Source organism: Microcebus murinus, chromosome 12, assembly GCF_040939455.1.
Source record: "Microcebus murinus isolate Inina chromosome 12, M.murinus_Inina_mat1.0, whole genome shotgun sequence".
NCBI classification, from domain to species: domain Eukaryota; kingdom Metazoa; phylum Chordata; class Mammalia; order Primates; family Cheirogaleidae; genus Microcebus; species Microcebus murinus.
This window is the reverse complement of record NC_134115.1, coordinates 83,978,031-83,992,119: the sequence shown is the minus strand read 5'-3', so window position 1 is coordinate 83,992,119 and position 14,089 is coordinate 83,978,031. Positions and strand designations below refer to the sequence as shown.

At 36.9% G+C, this 14,089-nt stretch overlaps 1 protein-coding gene across 3 annotated transcripts in view; it reads left to right on the top strand.

Annotated features, from left to right (window-relative positions):
* NR6A1 (nuclear receptor subfamily 6 group A member 1) overlaps positions 1-14,089 on the top strand; it is a 238,189-nt gene that overhangs the window by 42,497 nt on the left and 181,603 nt on the right. For all 3 annotated transcript variants that reach the window (XM_076009030.1, XM_076009029.1, XM_076009031.1), the window contains exon 3: positions 6,962-7,006. In XM_076009030.1, coding sequence (XP_075865145.1) covers positions 6,962-7,006 — 45 coding nt within the window. The remainder of the gene's footprint in view (positions 1-6,961; positions 7,007-14,089) is intronic.

Below are 14,089 nucleotides of genomic sequence, written 5' to 3'. Positions count from 1 at the left end.
TGGTTGTGTTTGGCAGTGGTTATAGGTAAGCTTGGGACAACAGGTGGGATGTGTTGGAACTAGTTGAGGAAAGACTGACTTTGTCTAATTCAAATGGCCTTTTTTACCTTTTCTGTGATAGAGCAGATGGGCAGCCATGCTTAGAATATAGGCAGCTGTTCACACTCTGGCTGCCTTCCTATGATTCCTGGGCTTCCTGGAGTCCAATGTTATGGCACAGGTTCAGGCTAAGTTCATTTCTACAAGAAGTGTCCCTGTACCATGTCCATTAGCATAAGCTAGGGACAAGGGCAGTCAAAGGTCAAGAGAAGTTCAAAACAGCATAACCTTTCTGTGCTTCTGTTTCCAAATAACCCCAGTCTGCCCTGCTATCCGAGTTTTTTCCTCAGCCATCGTGTTTACCGTGTAGTTGTAAAACTCAAGAGAACAAGGACCAACTTGATACAAGGGAATTTAGAGAATAGAAGTCATTGTTGCTTAAAACAGGAGAAATAATTGATTTATGTTTGGGGGCCAATTAGGCTATAAAACAGGAACAGTTAAGGGACCTGTGACTTCAGGACAGCTACTTGCTCTGATTTCTATCCCACAGACAAGGGGCTTCCCAATAAAGGCTGTCAGCTTTCTTGGCTAAATTATTAATTCCTTTCATGCCTCTCAGGGATTGTAAATAGCACATAATACAGGGAGACAATTGGTAGTGTTCAGTTATTGGCCAGATAGAGGGTCAAAGGGTAAATAGTTGGATTAGCAACAGCTGTTCTTCCTCCCCAAACTTTTGTCCCTTAATATCTATTTCAGCAAAGCTATTCCTGAATTTTTGGCCTACATATCTCCTCTTGTAATATAATCCTACAAATAATTACATCAAGAGTAAACATTGACCAAAATTGAAAATATTTATTTTAATTTGATTTCCAAAGTTAAAGGTGAACATTCTTGTTGGTATGTGCTGATTATATTGTCAAAGGTTATGATCTCAAGGAAAGTAGGTACTTGAAGTTAGACATGTTACAAGCATTTTAGCTGTTTTTTACTAACTGGTTGAGGATCTTGGTACAGCTTGATTAAAAGAAAAAAATTACTTTAGTTTAAACTGGTAGTAGAATAAGGTATGTTCATTGTGGAAAACACTAAAAGAAAAATATACGCATCCTTAATCCCACCACCTCAAATAACCATTGTTTCTCATTTGAGAATATGTCCTTTCAAGTTGTGTCTGAGCTCATCTTTTACATAATTAGGAATCGTACTATATATGTAATTTTGTATCCTGTTTTTTTTCCCACTCATGATTACATTGGGAGCATTGTCCAAAGTCATGGAACATTTTTCATAAATATTTTTAATGGCAGGATAATATTTCAATGAAAGTAAATAGCTTTACCATGATTTATGTAACCATTCTTCTGTTGTTGTGTAATTAGATTGTTATCAGTTTTTTATACATTATAAATGTCATAGTGAACATGGTTGTAAATTTTTTGTCTGCATTTCAAATGACCACTTTTGCTTTCTAAAATATATACCCAAACTCTTCCGAATTAAGAGTGGGGACTCTGGCTCAAGATTGCTTAGGTTCAATTTGGCTGCACTTTCTGTAATCTTGGTTAAATTTAATCTCTCTGTGCCTCGGTTTTCTTGTCTATAAAATGGGGACAATAAAAATGTATTTCTGGGCCAGGCATGGTAGCTCAGTCCTGTAATCCTAGTACTCTGGGAGGCCAAGGCAGGAGGATTACTTGAGCTCAGGAGTTCGAGGCCAGCTTGAGCAAGAGTGAGACCTCGTTTGTACGAAAAATAGAAAAATTAGTTGGGTGTTATGACACATGCCTGTAGTCCCAGCTTCTTGGAAGGCTGAAGCGGGAGAATCACTTCAGGAGTTTGAGGTTGCAGTGAGCTATGTTGATGTCACTGCACTGTAGCCTGGGCTACAGAGCAAGACTCTTGTCTCAAAAAAAAAAAAAAAAGTGTATTTCTATTTTATAGGACTGTGAGGATTAAGTGAAATAATATATGTAAAGTGTTTAGAGCAGTGCTTGGCAAATACTATTAAGTATGTACTATTTGAGGCTATGTAGTAATGTTGAAATTTTCAGTGTCTCTATACTAATGGGCTATAGTAAATGCATTTTATTCAATTAAACTAGCCTGTGTTTCTTAATGACACAAAGATGAATTATTTCAGATGTTAGCAGGTGTAAGTTACAGTTTCAAGTAAATAGTTGAGTCACAGTAACAGAGCTAACCATTTTGGTCAAGACTTCTTTATCATCTGATTGACAGTTAGGGTGTTTTGGTCTCCTTCTCCCAACCAGCAGCAGCAGGTAACCTCCCAAATAACCATCTGCCAACTGATTTATTTCACCTCTTAGGAGACTAAAGAAGTTAACCTTCTGTTTAATAAAACAAATTCTCAGATTATGCATTTTCTCTTTGGTCAAATTATACAATTTAGAATCTGACCATTACCATTTTTATAGCACTGTATGTTTGGGATTCCTGTTGACTCAGACTTTAAAAAATATATTCTAATCAAGGACCTGCAAATGAGTAATGTATTGTGATTTATTTATTTATTTACTTACTTACTGACTCACTCATTCACTCACTCACGCACTCACTCACTAACTGAGGGTTTTGCTCTGTCACCCTGGCTAGAGTCCAGTGGCATCATCGTAGCTTATTGCAACCTCAAGTTCCTGGGCTCAAGTGATCCTCCTACTTCAGCCTCCCAAGTAGCTGGGACCGCAGGCATGTACCACTACACCTAGCAACTTTTTCTATGTTTTGTAGAGATAGGTCTTGCTCTTGCTCTGGCAGGTCTTGAACTCCTGACCTCAAGCAATCTTCCTGTCTTGACCTCCCAAGTGCTAGAATAATAGTCATGAGCCACTGCACCCAGACTAAATGAGTATTTTAAAAGAGACTTGAATTAGAGACTTAAATTAATCTCTGGCCTCTCTTGCTATACTGGTGGATGCCCACCAAGCAAGGATCCACAGGTGATGGTAGGATGAACAGGAAAGATAAAAAGACAGCCTGACACCACTAACTTATTCTGGCTTTGCATTCAACCATCATGTATCTTGGGATCCCAAGGAAACTTTTTGTGGATTCTTCCAGCTATGGAAGAGAAATGTACATCTCACCTAGAGTACCCCACAGGTTTTATCCAAAATTCTAGTATTCTGGCACATGTCCTAATGGGTCCATTCTTAGTTGTCAAACTATATATCACAATTTTTGGTTTCAAAATGTAGTTCATAGAGCCTAAGTGTTGTCTGGAGAGAGTGAATTTAAGGTTAATGTTAGAGATCAAGGAAGAAAATGAAATTATTATTTGTTGGATATTGCTTATGTGCCAGGCACTTTGTGTAAATTCAGTAAGTGTAAGAAGGGTTGTATCATATAATATTATATGATTTTAAGTTTGACTTTGTAATACCTCATCCATTAACAATGTTGTTCTTTTCTCCCTCCTTACTTTGCGTGCCAAGTTAAGACACAGTTCCTGCCCAAAAGTTTAGTCAGACATAAAACTTGATGTGGCTTTTACCACATAATAGTAACGATAGCTAATATTTATTATATGCAAAATGTTTCACATGCATTTTTTGTTAAGCATTTATGAAACCTCTTAATTGATTTCTTAATTTCTTCTCTTAATTAAAAATGATATTATCCCATCTTACAGATAAGAACTGTAAGGCCTGAAGATGTTAAATGACTCACCCCAAAAGTGTATGGAAGAGAAAAGTACTGGGACTTCAGAACCCTTGTTTTAACTAATCTTCCATGCTGTCTGTATCTCTCGATTGTGACAAGTCCCAAATGCTAATGGTGGAAGGCTTTAATTTATAACATATATAGTGTGGCTTTTTGTGTACAAGAGAATAAAGACTGTTTTGAAAGTGTCATTTGGGCCTCTTTTGCATGTATTAGGATGATTTGGGTGCACAAAGTGAGATATTCACTGTGGAGACAGGCTCCTAGAGATTTCTTCTGTGGCTAAGGTTCAGGATTATTCAGATGTTTATCAGATAGGTTCTTTCCTAAAGCAAATGAAGATACGTTCACAAATCTCCCTTCTTTTCCCCCTTCGTGTCCCTTTTCCTCCACAACATTCTGTTAGTGATTTAGGTATTTCACATTCATAACAGTTCCAAGAGCCTGCTTCCAAAGCTTCAACTAATTCTGGTATATCACTGCTAGATCAAGTCTCCTGAATGTGGCCTTTTGCTGAGGAGCTCCCTTCTGATAAGGATTCTTTTGAAGAGGGTGGGGGTGGTATGAGATCCAGAGCTTAGGCTGAACACTCATCTCCTTGACCTCTGCCCCTATTTCAGAGTTTATACTGACTTGGTAGGGGCTCTCTACGGAGCCAAGAGTTTAGCACTTGTTTACAATTGATGAAAAGATAGTTGCATTCAAAGGTGGTTGTTGGGTTCTTGGATAGTCATAGATTTCTGCCCACTATCTCTGGTGGGTGAAGGGAATGCTTGAACATCTAAGTCTGGAGATTTGTAATGGATGACTAAGAAGGAATGAGAAGAAACTCTGAGGCTAGATAGATTGCTGCAATTGTTCTTTCCATGGGAGCAATATTGCAGTAACATTTTGAGATCAGAGAAAGATTTGTATAAATCCTTGTTTTATTTCATTACAAAAACCCCCTGAAAATGGTAGCTTAAATTCAATACACGATTACAAGGGAGTGCATAGGAATTCTTTTTTTGTGTGTGTGTCTCACCAAAGAGAAAATTTCCTGCGTTAGTCAGTAGTGGAGAGACATCCTGTATTAAAGCCATGCTCTTCAAAGTTATGCATAGTTTTACAAATTAGCATTTTCTCTAAAAATCTTGAAGTTCTCTTAGTATGCTGAGAATATAGCAACTCAGTCCCAAATGAAGCCTTTTCTGGGCTTGCTTTGGTCAATCAAGAGCACTCTTTAGCCTCTAAATTTAGCTGACGTTTATTGTTTGGTTTGGTTTGGTTTGGTTCAATATTTGTTGTGGATACGAATCTGCAAGAAGTGATAAGCTTCTGTCTTTGAAGGGAGCTAACAGTCACTGTGAACCAAAATTAAACATGCTTTGTTGGTAAGTATAGGAAAAGCTAAACTGCAGAATAGTAAGATTAGAAGTAAAAATACAGTGTTATCTTTTTCATCTGTTAACACAAAATTGCATGTGCTATGTGTAGTCTGGCCTATGGATATATTTTGTTTGACTTGCAGTGTGTTTAAATAAAAACCTGTTAGTTATCAATGTTTAAAACCTGCAAGAGTTTCATAAAAATTTGAACTTCTGACTTTCTTGATGAATTGGAAGATCTAACACTGAGCTTAGATTTCTACGTGGAATCTGTTGGCTGAAACCAGAGTAATGGCTGCCCTCTTTAAATGAGCATGCACTCTCAGGTTTGTCACAGAGCCATGTAGCTGGCTCCTTTACTCATTAGGTTTTCTGCTCGTCTTCTTAGACATTTGGCTCTGCAAATCCTGCATTAAAGGATTATAATTTTCAGGGCTGAACTCTTAAAAATGTAATCTCATAATATATCTGTCAAAACTGATAATATGCACATTTATTTTTACAGATTGAGCAGTTTAAAATTTAAAAATATGCCAGGTGTGGGAGCTTACACCTGTAATCCTAGCACTTTGGAAGACCAAGATAGGAGGACTGCTTGAGCCCAGGAGTTTGAGGTTTCAATGAGTTTCGATGATGCCACTGCACTTTAGCCTGGGTAACAGAGCAAGACCCTGTCTCCATAAACACACAAAAAGTTTTAAAATGTGAAATTACATATTTAACAATTCATATTCTAGGAATTTATCCTAAAGAACTGACAGTTATACAAAATGTACATTCACAGATACTCCTTTTAGCATTTTTAATAGTAACAAAATTGGGACAAACTCAAAAAGTTTAATAGAGGATTAGTTAAGTGGATTGTAGTTATCCATGTAATGGAATATTACAGACTTGTTAAGGAGAAGGTGGATTTTAGTTTGGAAGATAGTACACCAAACTTTTAACAGTGGTATCTTTGGTAAAATGAGATTACAGGGTAACTTTCATTATCTCTGCATTTTAATTTTTTTGTACAAGGATCTTACATTATTAAGAAAAAATATGTATTTAAAAACCCCTGTGGTTCTCAATTCAATTGCCAAGTTTTCAAGGCTATTCTGTCAAATTGAGACACTTCGGCTCTAGCTTCCTACTTATAGCACAGATTTTACATTCGGAATTCTCTTATCTTGAAATCATTCTAAGGAAGTGGGAATCAGTGTCCTCAAGTAGCAAGAACCGTCTTGATGCCTAAGAACAGAGTAAAAGCTTAGAGCAGCATTTTCAGGTTTCTCCTTGCAGCCTTACTTTCATTCACTAGTCAAGCAAGCAGAATTGGCCATCTTTTCAGTGTCAGGAGGCTTGAGTCAGTACTATTGAGAATGAAGGCAGCCTTCAGTAGCTTCTCATATGAATTGGGCTGTCTTAGTGGTTGCATGGATAGTTGCTGAACTTGACCCTAATGAATGGATGGTACAGTGGAAAAAATATGAGCAAAAGTTTGCATCCTGGCTTTGTCACTTCATTGGTGAGTGGCCATAGGAAGCTTGTGAAGCTCAGTTTCAACATCCATAAAACAGTAATAATCCTCATTAGAGGTTGTTTTATTTTTTATTTTTATTTTCATATGTTGTAGAAAGTAATAGAGGTTATTTTTTTTTTAAAGTGAGATAATGTTTGTGAATTGCCCAGCATTTAGCTGCTCTAGCCATTCCTGTATGTTTCTCCTTTGCTGGCATAAAGTACAAAATATTTCTAACTTCTTTTTGTTAATATGTAATGAGTGTTTACTGTATGCTAATGACTTTAAAACATTGATCTCATTTATTCTTCCTGGCAGCTCTATGAGGTTATTCTCAACTCTTGTTTTCCCCATTTTACAGATGAGGAAACGGACAATTTAACAGTTGGCCATGGTCACACAGCTGGTAAGTGGCAGAGCTGAACCCTGTGTGATTCCCAAAGCCCATCCTTTTTATCTTTTTAAAATTGAGGTATGCTTTATACATAATGAAATGTGCAGATCTAAAGTGTAAACTCCAAGTAGTTTTCACAAATGCGTGCATCCCTGTAACCCACATTCCATCAAGATACAGAACATTTATATACCTTTAGAAAATTCCCTTTTTCTTTTTCCCCAGTGGATCCCACTACTCTACTCCAAGAAGCAATAGCCTCTGATTTGTCATAAGTTAGTTTTACCTGTTCTAAAATGTCATGTGCCTAGAAATCATACACCATGTGCTCTTTTGTGCCTTTTTCAGCATAACATTTGAGACTCATCCATATTGTTGCAGGTGTCAGTAGTTCATTCCTTTTTATTGTTGAGTAGTATTTCACTGACTATGTCACAGTTTTGATACCTGAGCTTTTTCTTGTTTTTGGCTATTATGAATGAAACAGCTATAAAATTTCTTGTACAGGGTTTTTGTGGATATGTTTTTATTTCTTTTAGAAATATTTGTAGGAATTATTGTATTCTATGGTAGATGTATGTTAAATGTTTTATGAAATTGCCAAACAGGTTTCTAAAATGTTCATACATTTTATAATTCCAATAATATAAGTTCCAGTTCCACATCTTTGCATGCGTTTGGTATTGTCAGTCTTTTTTTTTTTTTTTTTTTTTTTTAGACAGAGTCTCACTCTTTCACCCAGGCTGGAGTGCAGTGGTGTCATCATACCTCACTGCAGCCTCCAACTCCTGGGCTTAAGCCATCCTCCTGCCTCAGCCTCCCAAGTAGCTGGGCGCCACCAGGCCTGGCTAATTTTTTCTATTTTTAGTAGAGATGTGGTCTCACTCTTACTCAGGCTGGTCTCAAACTCCTGAGCTCAGGTGATCCTGGCCCCTTGGCCTCTCAGAGTGCTAGAAGTACAGGTGTGAGTCACTGCATCCAGCCAGTCTTTTTAATTTTAGTCATCTTAGTGAGCATTGTAATGGGATTGATATGTTTTTAATTTGCATTTCCCCAATGACTGTCATCTTTTAAAAGTGTTCATCTTTTGATCATTAAACCATGTGTTTTTTGTCCAATTATTGAATCATAGGTGTTTTAATTCTAGATACAGTTCCTTCATCAGATATATGTGTTGAGATCCCTAGTCTGTGTGTGGCTTTCCTTTTTTTTTTTTTTTTTTTTTTTACTTTTTAACATGTTTTGTGATGAGTAGAACTTTTGAATTTTTATAAAGTCCAATTTATTAATTTTTTCTTTTGTGATTAATGCTTTCATTGTCTTCTCTAGAAATCTTGACCTAACCTAAGGTTGCAAAGATGTTCTATTTTCTACTAGAAATTTTTATAATTTTAGCTTTTACATTTATGTCTATAACATTTAATTTTTTTTATGTTTTAAGTTAGGAATCAAGGTCTTTTCTTATGAGTATTGATTTGCTCTGCACCATTTGTTGAAAAGACTTCCCTCATTGAATATTTTGATCTCTTGTTGAAAAATAATTTGCGAGACTTTATTTTTGGACTCTGTATTCTCTTCCATTAATCTTTTTGTCTTTTCACAAATACCATGATGTTTTGATTACTATAGTTTTGTAATATTAATAAATCTTGAAATCAGATAGCGTTAGTCCTCTAACTTCATTCTTCCTTTTCAGAGTTATTTTGGCTATTTGGCTGTTCTCATTATAAATTTTAGAATCAATTTATCAGTTATTTTTATTTTTATTTTTTACATAAAAGCCTGAAATTTTCATTGAATTGCATTAACTCTATCAATTTGGGAAGAGTTGTCATATTAATAGTATTGAGTCTTCTGATTAAATTCAGTATGTCTTTCCACTTATTTAGGTTGGCTTTCTGTTTTCTTATTGATGTTTTTAAAAGTTTAGTATTGAGAACTTACATATCTTTCTTTAAACTTATTCCTAAATATTTTGTGTTTCTTAATGCTTAGTAAACAGTGTTGTTTTAAAGATTTCTTTTCCAATTGTGTGTTGCTCATATGTAGAAATACAATTGATTTTTGTATATTAAGTTTGTATCTTATGACATTGTTAAATTTGTTTACTAGTTCTAGTAACTTTTAAAAATAACTTCCCTGAGACTTTTTATATGTACATTTGTGAATAAAGACAGTTTTACTTATTACTTTATGATGTTTATGACTTGTTTATTTTTCTTATGGCACTGGCTAAGATTTTGAGTATAATGGTAGATGGAAATGGTGAGAATGACAGTCTTGCCTTGTTCTTAGGGGGCAGGCGTTCATTTTCACTATCAAATATTATGTTAGCTCTGTTTTTTCTCCTTTTAATTTTTAAAATTGTGGTGAAATTTAGTTACCATCTTAGCCATTTTTAAGTGTACAGTTCAGCGACATTAAATACATTCACATTGGTTGTGCAAACCATCACCAATATCCATCCACAGAATTCTTCTCATCTTGCAAAACTCTATATCTGTTAACAACCATCTTTTCCCCTCAGCAATCCCCCTGGCAATCACTATTCTACTTTCTATCTAGGTACATCATGTATGTGGAACCGTACAGTGTTGTCTTTTTGTGACTGGCTTATTTCACTTGGTATAATGTCCTTAACGTTTATCCACATTTTATCATGTATTAGATTTTCCTTCCTTCCTTTAAGGCTGAATAATATTACATTGTATGTATATACCACATTTTGTTTATCCATTCACCCATGAATGGACAGTTGGGTTGCTTCCACCTTTTGGCTATCGTGAATAATGCTGCTATAAACATGAATATAATATCTCTTCAAGTCCCTGTTTCTTTTGGGCATATGGTAATTATGTTTGTAATTTTTGAGGAATCACCATACTATTTTCCACAGCTGCTGTACCATTTTACATTCCTACCAACAGTGAACGAGGTTTCCAATTCTTATGCATCTTCACCAACACTGGTTATTTCCTGTGTTTTTTTCCCATAGTAGCCATCCTAATGGTTATGAGATAATATTTTGTTGTGGTTTTGATTTGCATTTCCCTATTGAATAGTGCTGTTGAACATCTTTTCATGTGCTTTCTGGCTATTTGTGTATCTTCTTTGGAGAAATGTCTATTCAAGTCTTTTGCCTTTTTTTTAACTGGATTCTTTGTGGGTTTTTGTTTTAGTTGTAGAAGTTCTTTCTGTAGTCTCTATATTAATCCCTTATCAGATATATGATTTGCAAATATTTCCTCCCATTCTGCAGGCTGCCTTTTCACTTTGTTGATTGTGCTGTTTGTACAGAAGTTTTAAATCTTGATGTCCAATTATTTTTTCTTTGTTGCCTATGCTTTTGGTATCATATTCAAGAAACGTTTCCAAATCCAGTGTCATGAAGCTATCCTCCTATGTTTTTTCTTTCTTTGACACAGGGTATTGTTCTGTTGCCTGGGCTAGAGTGCAGTGGTATTATCATAGCTCACTCCTGGGCTTGGATGATCCTCCTGCCTCAGCCTCCCAAGTAGCTGGGACTGTAGGTGCACACCTTCCTGCCTGGCTAATTTTTCTATTTTTTTGTAGCGATGGGGTCTCACTCTTGTTTAGGCTGGTCACGAACTCCCGGCCTCAAATGATCCTCCTGCCTCAGTCTCCCAAAGTGCTAGGATTACAAGTGTGAGCCACTATGCCTGTGCCCCCTATGTTTTTTTCTAAAAGTTGTGTAATTTTAGTTCTTACATTTAGATTTTGATCCATTTTGAGTTAATTTTTGTATATGGTATAAGGTAGTGGTCCCCAACCTTTTTGGCACCAGGGGCCATTTTTATGGAGGACAATTTTTCCACAGGTGTGGGAGGCAGGGATGGTTTTGGGGTGATTCAAGCACATTACATTTATTGTGTACTGTATTTCTATATATTATAATATATAATGACATAGTTATACAATTCACCATATAGGTTGGGGATCCCTGGTAAGGTAAAGGTCAACAGTATTCTTTTGCTTGTTGATATTGTTTTCCCAGCATCATGTATTGAAAAGACTGTTCTGGCTGGGCGCGGTGGCTCAGGTCTGTAATCCTAGCACTCTGGGAGGTCGAGGCGGGTGGATTGCTCGAGGTCAGGAGTTCGAAACCAGCCTGAGCAAGAGCGAGACCCTGTCTCTACTATAAATAGAAAGAAATTAATTGGCCAACTAATATATATAGAAAAAATTAGCCGGGCATGGTGGCGCATGCCTATAGTCCCAGCTACTCGGGAGTCTGAGGCAGCAGAATTGCTTGAGCCCAGGAGTTTGAGGTTGCTGTGAGCTAGGCTGATGCCATGGCACTCGCTCTAGCCTAGGCAACAAAGCAAGACTCTGTCTTAAAACAAAACAAAACAAAAAAACAAGACTGTTCTTTCCTCATTGAATAGTCTTGGCAAACTTGTCAAAAATCATTTTACCATATATGCGAGGTTTTATTTCTGGGCTGTTCTATTCCATTGGTCTATGTCTGTCATGTCAGTACTACACTGTTTTGATTACTGTAGCTTTGCAGTAAATTTTGGAATCAGGAAGCTATAGGGTTTTTATAGATGCCCTTTATCAGCTTGAGAAAGTTCCCTTCTATTCCTGGTTAGCTAGAGTGGTTTTTTCTTTTTATCATGAATGGTGTCACATTTTTCAAATGCTATTTCTGCATCTAGATACTTAGACTTAATATATTAATCGTAAATTACACTGATTGAATTTTGAAAGTTGAACCAGGCTTGTAATCCTGGGATAAATCTCATGTGGTCATGATGTATTATAATTTTCAAATGTTGCTGAGTTCTACTTGGTATAATATTTTTATGGAGTTTTATGATTACACTCAGAAGAGCCAAAGCCTATGTCTTAATTTCAGTGCCATATTGTCTCCAAAAGATTTTTATTTTTCTTTAACTCATTATTTTGGTGACATGCCCTTTCATTCACTTGACTCTGTATTGTTTTTTGTGTAGTCATAAACCAACTAACCGGCTTTCTAGATAGGTGTTAGGAGCTCTCATCCTACTTCAATTTTGAAGTCTCCCTCTAATGGTCTGTTGTGGAAGCACAGAGATAAGAACTTGCAATAAAACTTTGGTGAGTATGGCCATTTAGTCCACTAGGTGGCAATAGGCCCTAACTGAAGAGCAAAGAGCAAGGACTCAGAAAAACAAGAAAACAATGCTTGCAAAATTCATTATTAAATAGTACAGAAAAATAAGATTTTATGAAAAGTAATACAGCTACGCTTCAAAATAGGAGAGAAGAAAGTTATGCCTTTGGGTCATCTTTTTTTTTTTTCAAATAGAGATAGGGTCTTTGTCACCCAGGCTGGAGTGCCGTGGCACGATCACATAGCTCACTGTAACCTGGACCTTCTGGGCTTAAGTGATCCTCCCACATCAGCCTCCCAAGTAGCTGGGATGACAGGTGCAGGCTACCATGCCAAGCTAACTTCTGTTTTTTAAAATTCTTTGTAGAGATCGGGTCTCTGTGTTGGCCAGGCTGGTCTCAAACTCCTGGCCTCAAGTAATCCTTGGCCTCCCAAATTGCTGGGATTACAGGCATGAGCCACTGTGCCTGGCTGCTTTAGTCCATTCTAAGAGCATCTATGAAAACTCTAATTTAAAATACCTGGGGCCTGTAGTACTTAGCTATTCGGGAAGCTGAGGCAGGAGAATCTTTTGAGCCCTGGAGTTTGAGGTAGGCCTGGGTAACATAGTGAGACCCTATCTCTTAATTAAAAAAACAAATACATGGGAAAATGTTTTACTGTCTCCCTTCCCTTGCCTCTGAAGCTTCAAAATCTAGGCTTATTCAGTGGATATCCAGTGACTTTGAATATTGGGAGGAAGGAAAGGGTAACAAGGACAGAAGGATAAGGTAATAGGGCAGACCCTTAATGCAAGGGGATTTGAGTTTGGGGCGTGGGGGAAAGAAGGATGTGCTCTTATATCCAAGAGTTGAAATCTACTTCCAAATCCATGCTGTCTCTTGGGTCTGAGACACCACCATTCCTTGGGCATGAAAAAAGAGGCTTTTATGAATGATGTCTAAGATGTGAGTTTTCCTTATACAAACTGAAATGAGAGAACAGAGGTTTTCCTTGACAGTGGTGAGGGAAGAAGGTCAGTTAAGAGAATGTGGAATTTCAGGAAGTGGTGGATGGAATCTATGGGACTGTGAAAAATAAAAGAAAGGGGTAGGTGAGTTTCTAATACTCCCCTGAAGTTAAGAAAATAAAGTTTGGGGAAGACAACTAGGCTGGAACCAGTGTGACCTGGCAGGCTAGAGAAGCCTACTTGCTTAGGGCAGTGATGCCAACTTTTTTTTTAATTTTTTTTTTAAATAACCTCAGCCAACTTAGGCACATTAAAGTTCCCCGTTACCTACTTAACCTGTATGTTCCTGCTCTTCAGTTGAAAATAATTCATTGGTAATGGACTATTATGTACAAATAAATTTGGAGAAAGGATATATATGCTTTAAGAATTGAGGTATGGGCCAGGCGCAGTGGCTCACGCCTGTAATCCTAGCACTCTGGGAGGCCGATGCTGGTGGATTGCTCAAGGTCAGGAGTTCGAAACCAGCCTGAGCAAGAGTGAGACTCCGTCTCTACTATAAATAGAAAGAAATTAATTGGCCAACTAATATATGTAGAAAAAAATTAGCCGGGCATAGTGGCGCATGCCTGTAGTCCCAGCTACTCGGGAGGCTGAGGCAGAAAGACTGCTTGAGCCCAGGAGTTTGAGGTTGCTGTGAGCTAGGCTGATGCCACAGCATTCACTCTAGCCTGGGCAACAAAGTGAGACTCTTGTCTCAAAAAAAAAAAAAAAAAAAAAAAAAAGAATTGAGGTATGGTTCATATTTGAAACATGACATATATATGTCAAAGTCTAATTATTAGAAAATTTAAAAATAAAGATAGTCATTATGATAACTATCCTTATAAATAACATGTATCAAACTAAATTAAAAATGATAATGCCGAATGAACCGTAATTTAAAATTATAAAGCAAGAATAGCAGCAATAGATAACTACCACTAATTCCCTCAATAGTGATAATGGAGTTCTTCTGAGAACTTTTCCT